This window comes from Emys orbicularis, chromosome 3, assembly GCF_028017835.1.
Source record: "Emys orbicularis isolate rEmyOrb1 chromosome 3, rEmyOrb1.hap1, whole genome shotgun sequence".
Taxonomy (NCBI): domain Eukaryota; kingdom Metazoa; phylum Chordata; order Testudines; family Emydidae; genus Emys; species Emys orbicularis.
This window is the reverse complement of record NC_088685.1, coordinates 195203919-195220375: the sequence shown is the minus strand read 5'-3', so window position 1 is coordinate 195220375 and position 16457 is coordinate 195203919. Positions and strand designations below refer to the sequence as shown.

Here is a 16457-nt window from a genome sequence, read left to right as displayed (position 1 = left end):
AATCTTGGGCGGGGGGGGGGGGGGGGAAGGCTTTTGTGTGTGCTCTTTGTTTTAAGGGGTTGTTCGCTCTTGGGACTGAGAGGGACCAGACATCAATCCAGGTTCTCCCCATCTTTCTAAACAAGTCTCTCTTATTTTCAAAATTGTAAGTAAAAGCCAGGCAAGGCGTCTTAGATTTACTTTGTTTTTCTCAACTTGTAAATGTACCTTTTACTAGAGTGCTTATCTTTGTTTGCTATACTTTGAACCTAAGACAGAGGGGGTTCCTCTGAGCTCTTTAAGTTTGATTACCCTGTAAAGTTATTTTCCATACTGATTTTACAGAGATGATTTTTACCTTTTTCTTTAATTAAAAGCCTTCTTTTTAAGAACCTGATTGATTTCTCCTTGTTTTAAGATCCAAAGGGGGTTTGGATCTGTATTCACCAGGAGTTGGTGAAAGGAAGGAGGGGGGAAGGGTCAATTTCTCCTTGTTTAAGATTCAAGGAGTTTGGATCTGTATTCACCAGGGAATTGGTGAAAGGTTTCTAAAAGCTTCCCAGGGTAGGGAATGGTGGCAGCGGACCAGAACTAAGCTGGTAGTTAAGCTTAGAAGTCCTCATGCAGGCCCCTACCTTTGTACCCTAAAGTTCAAAGTGGGGATACAGCCTTGACACACTGTCTCCTCTTACCCTAAGAATAATCCCTGACTCTCTAAACCCCTGCCTGAGGGCCTGAGCCACTGATTCTCCACTGCCCCTGCCCTGAACCAGGGCTTGGGCCTGGGCCTGTGGAATATAACTGTTTGTTTGCCTCTATTGTTGCTGCGGCGTGAAACCCCACAGCCCGACTAGTTCCCCGACCCAACTGAACGGACGTAGCGAGGCGGTGTGGGTCCCCGCCGCCCGGGGGAGGGACGAGCCCTGGCTGAACCCTTCTACAATGCCTAATTTTCATTACAAATACATCCAATTCCACATTCAGGACCACACAGGGACTCCCACTGAAGGGCAAGATTCCGCTCTCACTGAAATCAATGGGAGTTTTTCCATTACTTCAATCGGAGTTGGATTAGGCCTATTAGTTGATCCAAAAATGGTAGGATCCCTTACACAGACAAGATTCCCATCTGTTGAAGCAACAGGAGATTTTTCCCAAATAGCGTATGCTGTACAGGACCTATAACGTTATCATTACAGCTTTGAGCCATACATCCATTTTAAGAGAAAAGACCCTCTTGAGCTTTTGGCGAAATGTTCACACACTGTGCATGGAGATGCAGAAAACCTCCCTCTCCCACTAGGTTTTTTAGGACAGTTGTGAACCTAACTCCCAGTGCGCTTCAGATACGTTCACCAAATTCTGCCTTCAGGCAGATAACCCTCACTGACTTCACTGGGAGCTATGTGCGTGAATCTAAGGGCAGAGTTTGGCCTAAACTGATTGAAGTGTAACAGCTTGAAAACGTATCTGGCAGATATGGCAAGGGGAGTACGTTAACTGTGATACTAGCTCTCCTCCTCCTCCACTTCCCCTACCTCACAACAGTTCCATTCCTCTCTCAACCTTTTCTTCCTATACCCCCCCAACCCCCGGCCATCTCTGAGGATGAAGCATTCATTGTATTCTTTTTCTCCAACCTTTTGTCTGATCCTGGTCTCCATAATACTCTTGAACCTCCCTCATTCCCTCCTCATTCATGCTCTCTCTCATCTGGTTCTTTTCTCTCAGCCTTCAGATATGTCACTGTCTCCTTTTACCCTAAGAATAATCCCTGACTCTCTAAATACTTACCCCTTTCCCCCACCTCCTCTTCACACCTAAGCCCTTCAGCATCCAGCCAACTCTTGCTGCTTTGACTTCCTTCCCTGCTAACTCTCTCCTTTAATCTTGCAATCAGATTTTCACCTCTTCCATCCCACTGCTCTCACTAAACCCACGGGGTTCCTCTCTACTCTCACCCTCCTTGACCTTTCCACCTGTGGTGGCGGCTGGTTCTCTTTGCTGGTAGTCAGTTCCAAACTCCCACCCCTGGCGTTGGAGTGGAAATCCCACCTACAGCCTTTGGGGATGCAGGAAATCACCCAGAAATCACTCCGACACTGCTATTGGTAACACACACCGCTTTGTCAGCAGCAGTCATCTTGAGCAGCCTAACTCCCCCCCCCATGACACAATCAGGGCCTCTTTCCTTTCAGGCTCTGGCTGATCCTCAAGTGCAGCACTGTGGAGGGTCACAGGGGCCACATGCTCAGGCCGCTCCCTGGACTCAGCCTGTGTCTCCCTGCAGCAGCACATGCCCTCTCTAGCAGCCCACACAGTCCCTTTCTCTTCTCCAATTGCAGGAGAGCCAGCAACTCACAGACAGGGTGGGATTTCCTGCCAGCTCTTTAATCAGTCAAAGAGTGGGGGAGGCTGGCACCTCCTGTTTGTTCATTCCCTTGCCAATCAGAGCTCCAGGGACAGGGTTCCATTTCATTGCACTGCTTCTGATCTGTGATGTGGAGCGGCATACTGCTGCTTTCAGCCCCATTGTCCACACATCATCCTTCTTAACTCTCGCTCATCTCCAGGGGCTTTTATGCAGCTGGCACACCACCTCTCTCTCAGACAGCTCTTTCAATGTCTGCTTTAAAGGCTCCATCATCTCCCCCTTTTTCCTCTTCAGTAGAATGCCACAAGATTCTGTCCTGGGGGAGAGGGAGAGGGAGAGAGTGTGTGTGTGGGTGGGTGTGTGTGTGTGGGTGGGGGTGTGTGTGAACCCCTCTCATGGTTTCAACTATTGATGACTCCCACATCTACCTCTCTCCTCCCCATGCCCTGATACGGTTCTTCCTAGATGTCCCACCATCAATTTAAAAACACAATACAATTGGAATCCATCTACCTCCCAAGTCCTCCCCTCCCTTCTCCATCACAGCAGATATTTCCATGACCCTTCCCATATCCCAGGCTCACAAACTCACATTCCTTCATCCCACACATTCAGGCTGTTTCCAAATCCTACTGCTGTTTCCTTTACAACAGATCCAAAATCCATCCATTCCTTTTCATCTCTACTGCCCAAATCCTTGATCAAGGCCTGGACATGTCCTGCCTAGACTACTGTGAATCTCTTCTCTCCGAACTTCCTGACATCTACCTTATGGAGATATCCTATGTCCTAGAACTGGAAGGGACCTTGAAAGGTCATCAAGTCCAGCCCCCTGCCTTCACTAGCAGGACCAAGTACTAATTTTGCCCCAGATCCCTAAGTGGCCCCCTCAAGGATTGAACTCACAACCCTGGGTTTTAGCAGGCCAACGCTCAAACCACTGAGCTATCCCTCCCCCCCATTCAATCTATCTATAATGCAGCTACCAAATAATCTTCTGCTGCTCTGACCACATCACTACCCTTTCTCAACTGCTTTATTGACTGCATCCCTTTCCACCTCAACTTCAGACTCCTCATTGGGGTTTTCCAGGCTCTGTACAGCTCTACCTCCGAATCACTGGTTATATGTATCTATCTATTTGATCCCCACATTCCCCCAAATTCACCTCACCCCAGGCTCCCTTTGTTCCCATCTGCAACAAGCACTTCCGTGCCTTCTCCCATGCTACACCCTGCAGCTGGGATACCCTTCCTAAATTCTGTACCCCAGACAACCTCCTTCAAAGCCCTCCTCAGAACCTGCAATCAGTCCTCTAGTTAACTCCCCCTCAATTGTTAAAAAAACATAGTTATGCAAGTACCCAGAACAAACAAAAAGCTAAGAACAAACCTGATCCATCCTGAACAACCCAAGCCACCAAGTAAGCATACTCTGTGTCCCTTCCTTCCATCACCCTGGTTTGTTACCTTCCTCTGCAGCTTGTCTGACTGCTGTCAATTTAGACTGTAAGCTTTGCAGAGTAGGAACCAAGAGCCTTATTCTCCACTCTGTTATGTTAGTTGTTGTAACTTCATCAGCTTCAGTGAAGTTATGATCGAGAAAGAAAAACAAAAAAGCAGGATTACAGAATGGAGAATCAGGGCCCTTATTTACTGTGTAAAGTCCCAGGCACACCTGCAACATGGTGCAATGTAAAAAATAATTATGGATAACAACAGTATTACCTCTACAGAGGGATATGTCTTATTGCTGTCGGTACTACGTTCGCCTGGAATGCTGCCTGCTGATCGTCCTTCGCATTTGTACCTGAAACGCATGCCTCTCTGCCTGGGTTGCTCGAATATTTCGACGCAGGGTTCAGACCCACCTTTAGGAAAATGAAAATGTTTAAGGTTACAACACAATACAGCGTAAAAAGCAAAAGGAAGGATGGCTTTATGGTTAAAGCACTGGACCGGGACCTAGGTTCTACTCCTGGATCTTCTACAGATTTCTTGTGTGACCTTGGGTAAATCATGTAGTTTATCTGTGCCTCAGTTCCCACTCTGTGAAATGGGGGTGATGATAAATCCTTTCTCCCACTCATCTGTCTTATATATTTAGACTGGCAGTTCCTCATCGCAGGGTCTGTCTCTTACTGTGGGCTTGCCTACATTACCGGCAGGATCGACGGGCAGCAACTGATCCAGTGGGAGTCGATTTATCGTGTCTAGTCTAGACGCAATAAATTGACTGCTGAGCACTCTCCCGTCGACTCCGGTACTCCACCAGAGTGAGAGGCGCAGGCGGAGTTGACGGGGGAGCGTCAGCCGTCAACTTACCACAGTGAAGACATTACGGTAAGTAGATCTAAGTACATCGACTTCAGCTATGCTGAAGTTGCGTAACATAGATCAATCCCCCCCTCTAATGTAGACCAGGCCTGTGTGTATGAACACAATGGGAGCCCCAGAGGAGGAGACTTCTAGTCACTGCTGTAATATAAATAATCATTAGTAGGGTTCCCTCCCCATCGAGCTCAGTTTCTCTTAGATAGTGGTGAGGGCTTGTCTGCTGAAAAATTATTTCATAATGTCAAAATGAATAGATTATTAGTCCAAGGGAATGGCTGAAATTTTTAATTATAGTACATTTTTCTGAATGCAAGTCCCCTCAAAATGAAGGTGTTTCCTCTGAATCGATTGATTTAGCTCCTACTGCAGTGAAGCAATAAATTCTATGCAAATTAGGCAAAATCCCCTAATGCTTTCAGTTTCTTTACTGTGGTCCCAGACACTGCATTGCTATACTTTGAGCTGTCCACTTCCCACAGGAGCCAGCATGAGCAGCAAGGGCTCTCACAAGATTTTAGTAAAGGCTATTGGTAAGCTGTCAAAGGGCCCAATGTGTGAGAAGGCAACTTTCAGGGAATGGGTGTTAGGAGATGGTGGGGCTGACTTTAATTAAGGCTTTGGAAAGATCCTGACTTAGCAGGAGTCTACATACTTTTTTCAGGGTGACATTCACCCTCTGCAGAGGGCCAGGACAAGGCCTGGGCCCCACTTAAGTCTAAATACAGTGAATTCCACCCTGACTCACAGCACCGAAAATGCTAACCAGTCAAGCAGTGACATAACAGTCTAGTGGTATGTGAGCAGCAAATACTGGAGAAGCAAAAATGAATAAATGAAAGGTTTAGTTTAGAAACTGAATTATTTTAGTTGGTACACACACATGGTCAAATTCTGCACTGACTTATACCTCATGCTCATATAACAACATCCTACACAGGCAAGCTGGATGCGCATTACAAAGAAGCAGGAATGGTAATAAGGTACAGTTAAATACATTTGGGAGCAAAGATCCTATGGCATGTCAGCAAAACAATGTTGGAACTTCAATTGTTGTACCCAAAGTAGACATTAAAGAGATACAAGATCCTCTCATTCCTTCCCACATATATTTTGGACAGTTCTATAGGAGTTTTTGGGGAGAGATACACTTCAGTATTAAAACCTTTTGTTGCTGCCAAAATGGCTTATATTGGGACTCACCAACCCAAAGCTTGCATGTACTAGTTCACAAGAATGTCATTTCCTACTAGATTTGTTGGGCCCAAAAAGTCCTTTATTGTAGTACTATAAATCATTTAGCTTACTCCACTTTCCTGTTCTAGGAGTTAAGTGACACAACAGCTCTTGAAAGAATGTGTAAGAGAAAAGAAGAACTCCATCTGTGTAACAGCATATTGACCTTTACTTCTATATTGATAGATAGCTATGGAATGGTGATGTGCATAGAAGTTCTGTTGCTGGCTGAGGGGGAACAGTCTTTAAATCAAGCTGGATGTCTTTCTAAAAGATATGCTATAGCTCAACCAGCAGCTATGGGCTTGATGCAGGAACCACTGCTGAGGTGCTTTGGCCTGTATTATGTAAAATGTCAACTAGACGATTATAATGGTCCCTTCTGGCCTTAAAATTTATTAATCTATGAACAAGGCTGGAGACAATTTGGATGTTTCTAAATTGGGGAAAGGTACCAAAAAGTTTCACAGTAATCTGAACATTGTCATATCTGTGTAACCCCATCAGCTGAACCAAAGAGAATTTTGTCTCATGTCTCTAGTTTCCAAGATTCCACTATTTCATATTTTGTTGCCGAATCCTTTTGGAATGACAGAATGAGCCTTAACATTGTTTTAGCCAACTGCTCATAAAATGGAAGTAACCAAATATGCCACTTTCCAGCCAGTGAATGTCCAGGTCAACATCTGACAACTTTAGAAATGACATCAGAAAATGACCTGACATATTCAATATATGCTGGCCATCACCCTGGCTCCTGTTCTTTTAAAAGGACTGTCCCTTTCTTAAGCTCTGCCCCTTCTTGAGGTATGCTTTTGCACATGCTGTCTTCTGGACAGAATAAGCATGACTAGCCAGAGAAGAATAAATCATAGAAACAGAGATGGTAAAACAAAACAAAAACCCACAAAAGCAACACAGGAGTGACTTCAATGGGAGATCAGGTTTCTTAGCATCTCACAGAATTGGGCCCATAAATTGTGTGCAGATGTCTCTCACACACTCAAAACTACTTATACTTGTCTCACAAGCATAGTCCAGTGGTTGGGGCACCATAAAGGGAGTCAGGAGGCTCTACCAATGATCAGCTCTATCACCTTGGGCATTATCACTTAATCTCTCCTGTGCTTTGATTTCCTCATCTATAAACAGAGATAAAGATACACACTTTTGTGGAGCACTTCAGGATCTATAGATAGAAGTTGCTATACATGTGCTAAGCATTATTATTAAAATAAAGAAATGAGTATCTATCTAGAGAATTATAAAGTGCCTAATCATCATGTTACTTAGGAGATATAGATATACACGTATGTGCGTGCAAATATACGTAGATGTGCCCACAACCCCACCCACCCATGTCACCTGTCAAAGCCATATAGAGTCTTGTCAGTTATGACTGTTTTATAGCAATTGCTTCAAGGACTTTAATATCTCTACTTTAACCTATAATTTTACCTTCAATATACACGTCTAAAGGGTTAGTGTCTCACCCACTGATGATATCAACTGCATTTTAAAAGTCAGGCCTCAATTGTCTTTATGCAGATTTAATTTGTGGTTGAAATAAAGGTTACTTAAGTCACCCCCACTGCTTAACAGTAGGTGTGTGCTTGTGGGAAAGCAAAACCCAATGACGCAGTAACCTCCAGAGATTAGAAATTAAACTTAATTTTAATTTGATTTTCTTTCTTGAAGAACCAAATTATCATCTACAGCTTTACTAAACCAGGAACCAGTAGACAAGAAACACAAAAGGGTTTGTGTGAACCAAGGCTCATGGAGACGTAGAATCATCACTCTTTGTAGTAATACTAGACATCCATTTCTTGTTCCCATTTTCTGTAAATTAATGTGCTCTTGCCAAAGCAACACAGCTAAGACTATTTCACAATCCCCACTCACACAGACAAAGGGCCTCCACACAGGAACATGTACTTTTTAGAGTAGAAGAAATATAAACGACATCAAAAGCGGACATTCTTGCAATGGCAACGAGGACTAATTCTGGAAGAGTAATATGCTGCTTAATTACCTTTAGTTAACTACTGAGACATGAAACTGAAATGGAAGAATCTTACAAATCCATATTAAAGGAAGTACTAATAGTTTTATTTGTACTTATGTTTATTGGCTGTAGGATTATTGTGCTCTGTATCCCAGCATGCCTATTTCTCTTTTTGTTATGATACTGCATTTGTATTTGCATGATTGCACTGAAAACTGCAATACATAATTTAAAAGAAAATGAGAGGTAAATTCTCAATTACATGAGTGGTAGAAACTAGTGAAACCATCAATGACAACGTGAGTACAGCAAGGAATGAAAATTACACTGATTCAAGATCTGGGACTTGATTCTGTATCAGTGACAAAAAAAGCATATCTAAACCGAGAAAGCACAGACAGTTTAAAGTTAGATACATCACCAGCCATCAGAATTAAAACTAAAAGATGGAAGCAAATACTGATTTCCCTGTCTACCATTAGGAAGCAGGTTCTTTACCATGACTGCCAAAGAGCTGATGCAAAACTGCAGCTGTGACTGCAAAGGGCTTTCAAGGATTGGATGCTCTGCCTTTGACTAGAATACCTAATGCCCAAGAACGTGCAATGGAAACACGGAAGGAGAAATATGTGCACAGCATTTGTCTTGAAGTGAGGATTTGTATTTGCAAGTGGAATTCCTGAATTATCTGGAGAAGTCTGGTTGGACCTCAGTGATGAGTTCAGGGAAAGGTGAAGAACGAAGGGAAGTTGGCTGCAACATACCATGCATCTTTCAATGCACTGCAGGAAAAACAACTGGATCCTGGAATCAAATGTTGCCTCCAACTAACAGAGCCACAGATTCCTCTGCACAGAGGGCACAGGCTGTGTGAAGAGTCAATGCCATGAGACTGCAATTCTGGCATTCAACTGGGGAGTGTTCTATGGACACACACTCTGATGCAGTATCTGGAGCGTGTGAATGAGATGGAGGCGGGGCACAGAGTGGTGGGAGTTTGACTATCAACAGTGCAAAGTTACTACACAAAATCCCAATGCAGTGGGGTACATTAGGTATGGACATTATGGTGGCACCGCTGGGAAAATTCTGCCCCTCCAACTATGTGTAGATACCCTGTTCGGAATCTGTGGACCAGGTGCCCCAACCTGCATACCCAAAAATCAGTGGGCACTTCTGAAAAATTAGGCCTTAAATATTAAGCATTTGCCACCCCCTATAGCAGGCCAGGGAGGAGTACTGGTCACAGATCTACTATAAAATATTCTGATTCAACCTAAAACAAGTGCAAATACATTCTTAATTCAGAACAAGCAATCCTCTACCCAAACATTCATGAACTGTGCACCTTCTAAACAGAGGTAGTTTAGAGGCACAACTGCTTCATGTACTACTTCTTTCTTGTCACGTGACATTACAGAATAGTAACTAGAAGAGAAGCTTATAAATACTAGGAAGTTAAGAACTTCCCCTGCTGAAAAATTCCTTCACCAATTACTAATAAGTTGAAAATATATTAGTCGCAGATAACAGAGATAGATATCTACTATTTCAGCTTATCTGATCTAAAATACAATATAATTTTTTTAAAATTATGTGTGAATTCAATAATTTGATTTATCTGATTAAGAGCCAGTATTTAGATGAGCAGATCAAACACGTACACTGGCAATGGTTGGCTGAGCAGACATTCACATATCATATATAGGTTTGGGAACACTTTTCATCCCAGCAACCACTCTAATTAATGCAACCAGTTCTAAAATTAAAAATTTTAAATCCCCATGAAAGATTCCGGAGAACAAACTTTTGAAAGGATGGGGAATGCAAGTGCTTCATTGAGACCAAGAGAAACTAAATTACAACTTTGGATTCCTTTGGCTACCAAATCTGTGATCACTTTCTGTGGTATTGTCTCTCATTTTCATACTAATTTATTTTGGCCATGACCTGTTCTGATGTGAACTGGATTAAGTTGAGCACTAAGCTGACATTAGCCAACTGGTGTCTTCCCCGGATCTGAGACTTATACTGTAAATTTAGCCTCTATATTTGAACAATGATTCATTTTTCTTTTAGATTTCAATGAGCCATTTTGAAAGTTATCAGAATCTTTTTAACATGTTGTTAAACTAATTCAAATGTTATGTTTGTTCACTAACTCGTTCCTTATGGCCACCTAAGGGGTACTTGGACAAGGATTTAATATTGCTTCTAAAAATCACAAATGTCACCTTTTTAGCAATACAGTCTTAAGTGGCAGAATAAGAAAAATAGGCCAAGATTTTCAGATGTGACTAGTGATTTGGGGAGGGAGGCACTCAGTTTTTAGGTGCTCCACTTGAGACAATTTATAGGAACTGTACACCTAACCTCCACTGAAACTCAGGTCCCTTTAAGGTGGACACCTAAACATTTAAGCAGCCAAAAATCACTAGTAAATTTTGACAACCTATTCATGTGCAATATATATTGGTCCTCATAAATCACTGCACACATGCATTAGCCAGGACACACCGCTTAAACAACTGGGGCTTTTCATGTCACATTAACCTTTGCAATTGGGAGATTTTCTATTATGAGAGGCAAGTTCTGGGTAATTGCTTTAAAGTGCAGCTTTTTACCCTTGACCCTCAGATTGCCACAAGCCATGAGGATCAGAGGCAGCAACTGTCCCATATGGCAGCCATTTTTAAAATGTAAATGCTTTGTTACATTCCTTTCAAGGGGTAAAATGACACATTAGGATCCCTTGGGGGTACCCATCCTCACAGCAGGAATAAATCCCATTCCCAGCTATGACAGCTGAGAAGGAGCCTGGGCTCCTAGCAGTTTGCAAAGCAGGCAGTCTCTTGGCTGCCCTAATGAGAAAGGGGAGACTCTCCTCCAAAGCTCCCTGCAGCTGGCAGGCATTTACTCTCCTCCTTCCCCCCTGCCCCCCTCAAAAAAATCTGCTTTATTAATGGGAAGGTAAGGCAGGGTAGGAACCAGTGCCTTCCTCCCAGATGTTAAGCATCAAAGGTGGGAAGAAACAGTGGCTCCCAGGAGGGGCTTCATACAAACAAAACAGCCAAATGTTTGTGAAAAGGGGGCTAGTGCCCAGCATCCCTACCCCAGATGTGAGCAGATGTCAGAGCTGCGGATGGAGCTCATTTCTGCATAAGGGGCACATTCCCCCAATATGCCCTAAACCGGGCCCAACCCCCATGCCACTACATTTGGTTTTTTGTTAAAGGATGCCCATGTTGGTCAAATAACCAGCCTTGCCTCTCCCACCTTCTACCAAGTGAGGGTCGAGGGGAAAGCGAATGCAACTGTCCTTTAAACAATATGGCTATTATATTTCCCTATATAAGTCACCTGCAAACAAAATGGAACATTGGGGCCACATTTTCAAATGTGAGTGTTCACAATTAGACACCTAAACACCTATTTTAGGCATCTTAACAGGGATTTTGGGGCCAACTCAGATATTTAATTGCTTGAATCCAGATTTAGGTGCCTAACTTTAGGTACCCAAGTCTGAAAATGTGGTCCCATCTGTGTCAAGGAAATTACCTGGCTCTCTCTCTCTCTCTATATATATATATACATATATATATAATTTATATACAATTTATTGTTTAAATAAACTGATTATTTAATTTTGTTCCTCTACCACAGAAAATCTCACATGGTGTAAAGTTTGTGACAAGCTCTCAACTAAAAGCTTCATTTAAGTTAGTTATGAGGAAGCTCCTCCCCATTACTTTAGGCAGTGTACAGTCTCTCAGCCTTAATATATTATGACCATTTGTTAATAACCACTGCCTCAGGAAAGGTAGTCACTTCCTGCTGCAAAAACACAGTGACAGACAGGCACATTTCTATGTATATTTTACACTTGTTCAATATTATTCTCTTTGATTTCCTAATGATTTATCCTGGAAGGAGGAATTTAAAATGTTGGGGACACAACTATACTGAAGTCAACAGAATTGCTGCCATTTATACCCACGATGAATTTGGTCTGTTAAATTCTATCAACACTCTCACAAAAAGCCACACGCTCGAAATTTGCAGGTCATGTGAACAGACTTCCTCATCGACCAGCTCTCACACTGCTACTTCCCTTCATCAACAACAACAAAAATTAATTCTTTCCTTCCCCACCTCACCTCTTCCTGTGTGTCACACTAAAGTCAGATTCTCACAAGAGCTTTGGTGGAGCTATCTTTAGTTAGCTTGCACACAGAGTAGTCCCTGAGTGAACAGCCATGTCAGACTCAGAAATCTGCCATTGGGCGAGGTCAAATAATGTCAGTCAAGCCTCTGGCGGCAGCTGGTGTCTTCTCAACGGCATGAATGGAAGGCAGGTGCCTTCTGCCAAGCCCAGAGCCCTGCCCAGGCTGGGTGAGAAGGACACGCCAGCCCAGCTCACTCCCAGTTTTATAGAAGTTAGACATGTAGTCACATGCTGAAAGTGTTCTTTAGTTGCAGGCAGCCCCAGACAACCTAGTGTCTCTCCCCCCCATCCCATCCCATCCCTCCAGGCTTTCAGAGGTTTTTAAACGCGTAAAGCAGAGAGAGGGGTTGCAGCCAGCACTGCAAGCCCGACCTCTGTATCACGACAGCTCACCACACTGCAAGGGGCAGGGCAGCCCATCTCGGGCTCAGGGCAGCGGGCCCCACGCAGCGAGCGCAAGGCGCCCAGGGCAGGGTTCCGCGCGATGGAGACCGCCCGGCGGCGAGGCGGCGCACCGGGGACACTTACCAGCCATAGTGCCCGCTACACACACGCGCGCTCTCAGCCCGGGACTCTCGGCGGCGGCACCAGCTGCTCCGCGCCGTCCTGCTGCTCCGGCTCAGCTGTTCTCGGCCCTACTTCGGCCGCTCCTCCCCGCGGCTGGGAATTTCCCGCTGGGGTGACGTCGTAGCGCCAGCAGGCCGGTTCCCCCACACGCCTGCTGCGGCCGCAGTGCTGTGAGCCGGGGAAGGAGGGATCTGATCTCGACTGGGATACTCCTACAATAGAAGCAATCTCTCCCCTCCCCCTGCGTGCTACCGAGCTGTATCGCAGTGCACACACACACCCCCGCACAGCAACAGGCTGGCTGCTCTCCGCGACCGCACCCACTTCCTCCAGCTGCACCCCTAGCGTGCCCGGCTGACCCTCGCTTGGTTGCTAGAGTGTAACACAGGCCTCCCCTCCCAGCGCTCGCTGAGGCACTGTCCTCTGCGACCATTAGCAATATCGACTGTTCCTCCTTCACTATCAGCTTGTGATGCTGTGTGCCCTCTCTGCTGGGCAGGCACAGATTTTCCTTCTCTCTCTCACACACACACACAAACCAACCCGTGCTTACACCACACATATATAATTACACACACCCAGGGTACTCACATTTTGATACCAAGATAAGTGCTTTAGAAATATCGAAAGAGCGAAGCTCAGAAGGAATAGTAATGTATTGGCATGGCAAAATTCACAAATGTTGCCTATGTGTAAAACAGACACAGTACCCCCAGGCAATGGCCACACGTGCGTGCAATCCAACACACTCTCTCAAATACACCAGGGCCGGCTCCAGGCACCAGCCGACCAAGCACGTGCTTGGGGCGGCACCTTGTAAGGGGCGGCCAATCTTGGGGTGGCGGGGGGCGCTCAGGGTTTTTTTGTTTTTTGGGGGGGTTCGGTCGGGTGGCACTGGGGGTGGGGTGGGTTGTTTTTGTTTTGGCGGCTGGGGGGATTCGGCAGCGCGGCTCGGCGGTGGGGGTGTTTAGCGGCGGGAGGTGTGTGTGGCGGCGGGAGGGTTCAGCGGCGCGGCGCTCCGCGGGGGGCTGGGGGGTTTGGCAGGGGGGTTCGGCGGCGCTCCGCGGAAGGTGTGTGTGGCGGCGGGAGGGTTCGGCGGGGCGCTCCGCGGGGGGGGTGTGTTCGGCAGCGCTCCGCGGGGGGGGGGGGTGGTTCGGCAGGGGGGTTCAGCGGCGCTCCGCAGGGGACTGGGGGGGTTTGGCGGCGCGGCGCTCCGCAGGGGGCTGGGGGGGGTTGGCAGGGGGGTTCGGCGGCGCTCCGCGGGGGGCTGGCATGTTCGGCGGCGCTCCGCGGGGGGCTGGGGGGGTTGGCGGTGCGGCGCTGGGGGGGTTCGGCGGTGCGGTGCTCCGCACGGGGGGGGGGTGGCGGCGCGGTGCTGAGGGGGTGTGTTATGGCGGCGCTATGGAGGGCGGCACTCTTTTTTTTTTGCTTGGGGCGGCAAAAGAGTTAGAGCCGGCCCTGAAACACACAGCTGCAGTTTAATATAAGCAGCCATAGCAGTTGCTCCATAATCATGGTTGCAACTGAATGTCCATTATGAGCCCAAGGTTGTGCTCCTTCCCAGACCATAATAGCCAAAATTGGTAGGTTAAATATGATATTTTTAGGAAATTGGACAATTGGTTCCTGAATTATGACACACTAAAAACAAAAGGCATGCTGGTAATTCAGAGAGTTTAACTTTTTTATGCCACTTTGTCCCAATATAAAAAAAGAAAGTAGGAGAGAAAAACAATTTCACTTACTAGACTCCTCTCATAGAGATCTAGTGCCCAGGCCAAACTTTTAGTTGACTGAAGTCTAATTTCAAAAGTTAACAACTTTTGATTTTGGAACATTAATAAGGAATGTCAGCTCCAACATTTAGTACAGGATGTTGAAGGATATTTCATTTAATTAAAAAAAGTATAAGGCTCTCACCCTTTTCCCTGCAAAGATAAATCACTCAGTAACCTGATTGACCAGGAGGCTTGTCAACATCAAAAGAGAAGCATTCCCTTCTTTCCCACAGTAAGACACCTGCTTCCCCAATGTCCTCATACCCCTAATAGCCCCATGCGCCTCCCCACCCCCCAGGCCCACCACATGGGCCCTCCTTCCATACACCTTCCAGAGATCCAGGCCTAGGTCCCCAGCTCTTCCTAACAGAGATACATTGTTAGGGGATGATGCTCAGGAGCACTCACAGTCTCATCAGTAAGTGCCACATACCCTTGACATCATTGTTTTCACAGTAACTAAAGTTGGCCAAAATAGAGATGAGCAAATTGCAACAGTGACTTTAAATCTCCCCAAACTTCAGGGAATTTGGGATCCAGACCTAGACCTGGATCTGAACTTCTCTATTCGGACCTATCACTAGAATGAGTTGAATTAGAACCCATCTTAAGGACACCGCTTGAACTTTGGGGAAATCCAGATTCAGATCCCATACTGGCTCCAATCTCCATGACTTGCTTGGAACGGGAACACAAGCTTTACTGGTTTCTTCCTCCCTCTCCCCCCCCCCCCCAATCAAAACTTCAGATGGATTGTACAGCACCTTTCGAGCATATTGCATCCTAAAGCTCTACAGAGATAGGAGCGGATTTTGTAAGATGCTGATTGAGTTAGGCATCTAAATGCCTTTGAAATCTGGGCCTTGGATACTACCAGGTGCTATATAAATAGCTAAGAAAGGCAGATTTGCATTGGAGCCACTCCATAGTTTAGATTTTCTAATATAAGTCTGATTTTATACACACACACACACACACACACACACACACACACACAGAATTTTGAGAGTGATGGTAGAAAGTAGAATTTTGTGGTATGAAGGTAGAATTTTTCTATCAACTTTGAAATAATTTGTATAAGAGGTTCCAGAACTTCAGCAGCTTGGAAAGAGAGGATTGCAGAATTCAAAAATTCTTCTAATTTTTTTTTGCCACTTTGTAGTAAACAAAAAACAAACAAGAATACTCAGAAAACAAGAGAGAAGTAAAATAAAATCTAGTCTTTCCCTTGCTGAGATCCTGTGTACAACATCAAAATTTGGTGATTAAATTCTAATGTCAAAAGTTAGTTTACTTTTGAATTGGTAAAACTGCTATGGAATGTCTGCTCTGGACTGGTGAGCTTAATTCAGAATGTGAGACAAGCTGAAAAGATGTTCTGGCATGCAAAGGGTTACCAGGTTCCTGCCTATGGTATGGCTGATCTGGACAGAGTTATAAAAAGGAAAGGGGAAGGCTGCATCATCACTCCTCCCAGTTGTTGATGCTGGAAAGACCCTGTGTGGAGTTATTTTATGCTGGGTGGGAGTTTTGGTTTTGGAAGTAAAGCAAGCTCTGAGGAAAGAGATATGAAGTAAATTGTAACTTCCCCAGCTGCTGAGCATGCAATCCAGTTTATAATGTCACAGAATTAAGAGAGACTTATAATTTCAGTACAAATGAAAAGAGGAGGAAGCTTCTCTCCCTTTCCCTGCACAGACAGATTTCAAAGGGGAACCTGACCACTAGAGAGGCTCCTCAATGGAAAGGGAACACAAAAGGAATTTTTCCAACCAAGGTTCACAGAATGGGGATTGCTGGCAAGCCTGTCATGGCTAGTGAGAGTCTGGGGATCCTGAATCATGTGTAAAATGAACTGGTAATGTAGCAATGTATAAGGTATCTAAATGTCATGACCCAGTGATTGAAAGTCTAATTTCATCATATTATTATTGATCAGTAACTACTCACTCAAAAG

At 45.1% G+C, this 16457-nt stretch overlaps 1 protein-coding gene across 1 annotated transcript in view; it reads right to left on the bottom strand.

Annotated features, from left to right (window-relative positions):
* Nucleotides 1-16457, bottom strand: part of REL (REL proto-oncogene, NF-kB subunit) — a 64066-nt gene that overhangs the window by 28727 nt on the left and 18882 nt on the right. The window contains exon 4 of the mRNA XM_065401490.1: nucleotides 4081-4223. Coding sequence (XP_065257562.1) covers nucleotides 4081-4223 — 143 coding nt within the window. The remainder of the gene's footprint in view (nucleotides 1-4080; nucleotides 4224-16457) is intronic.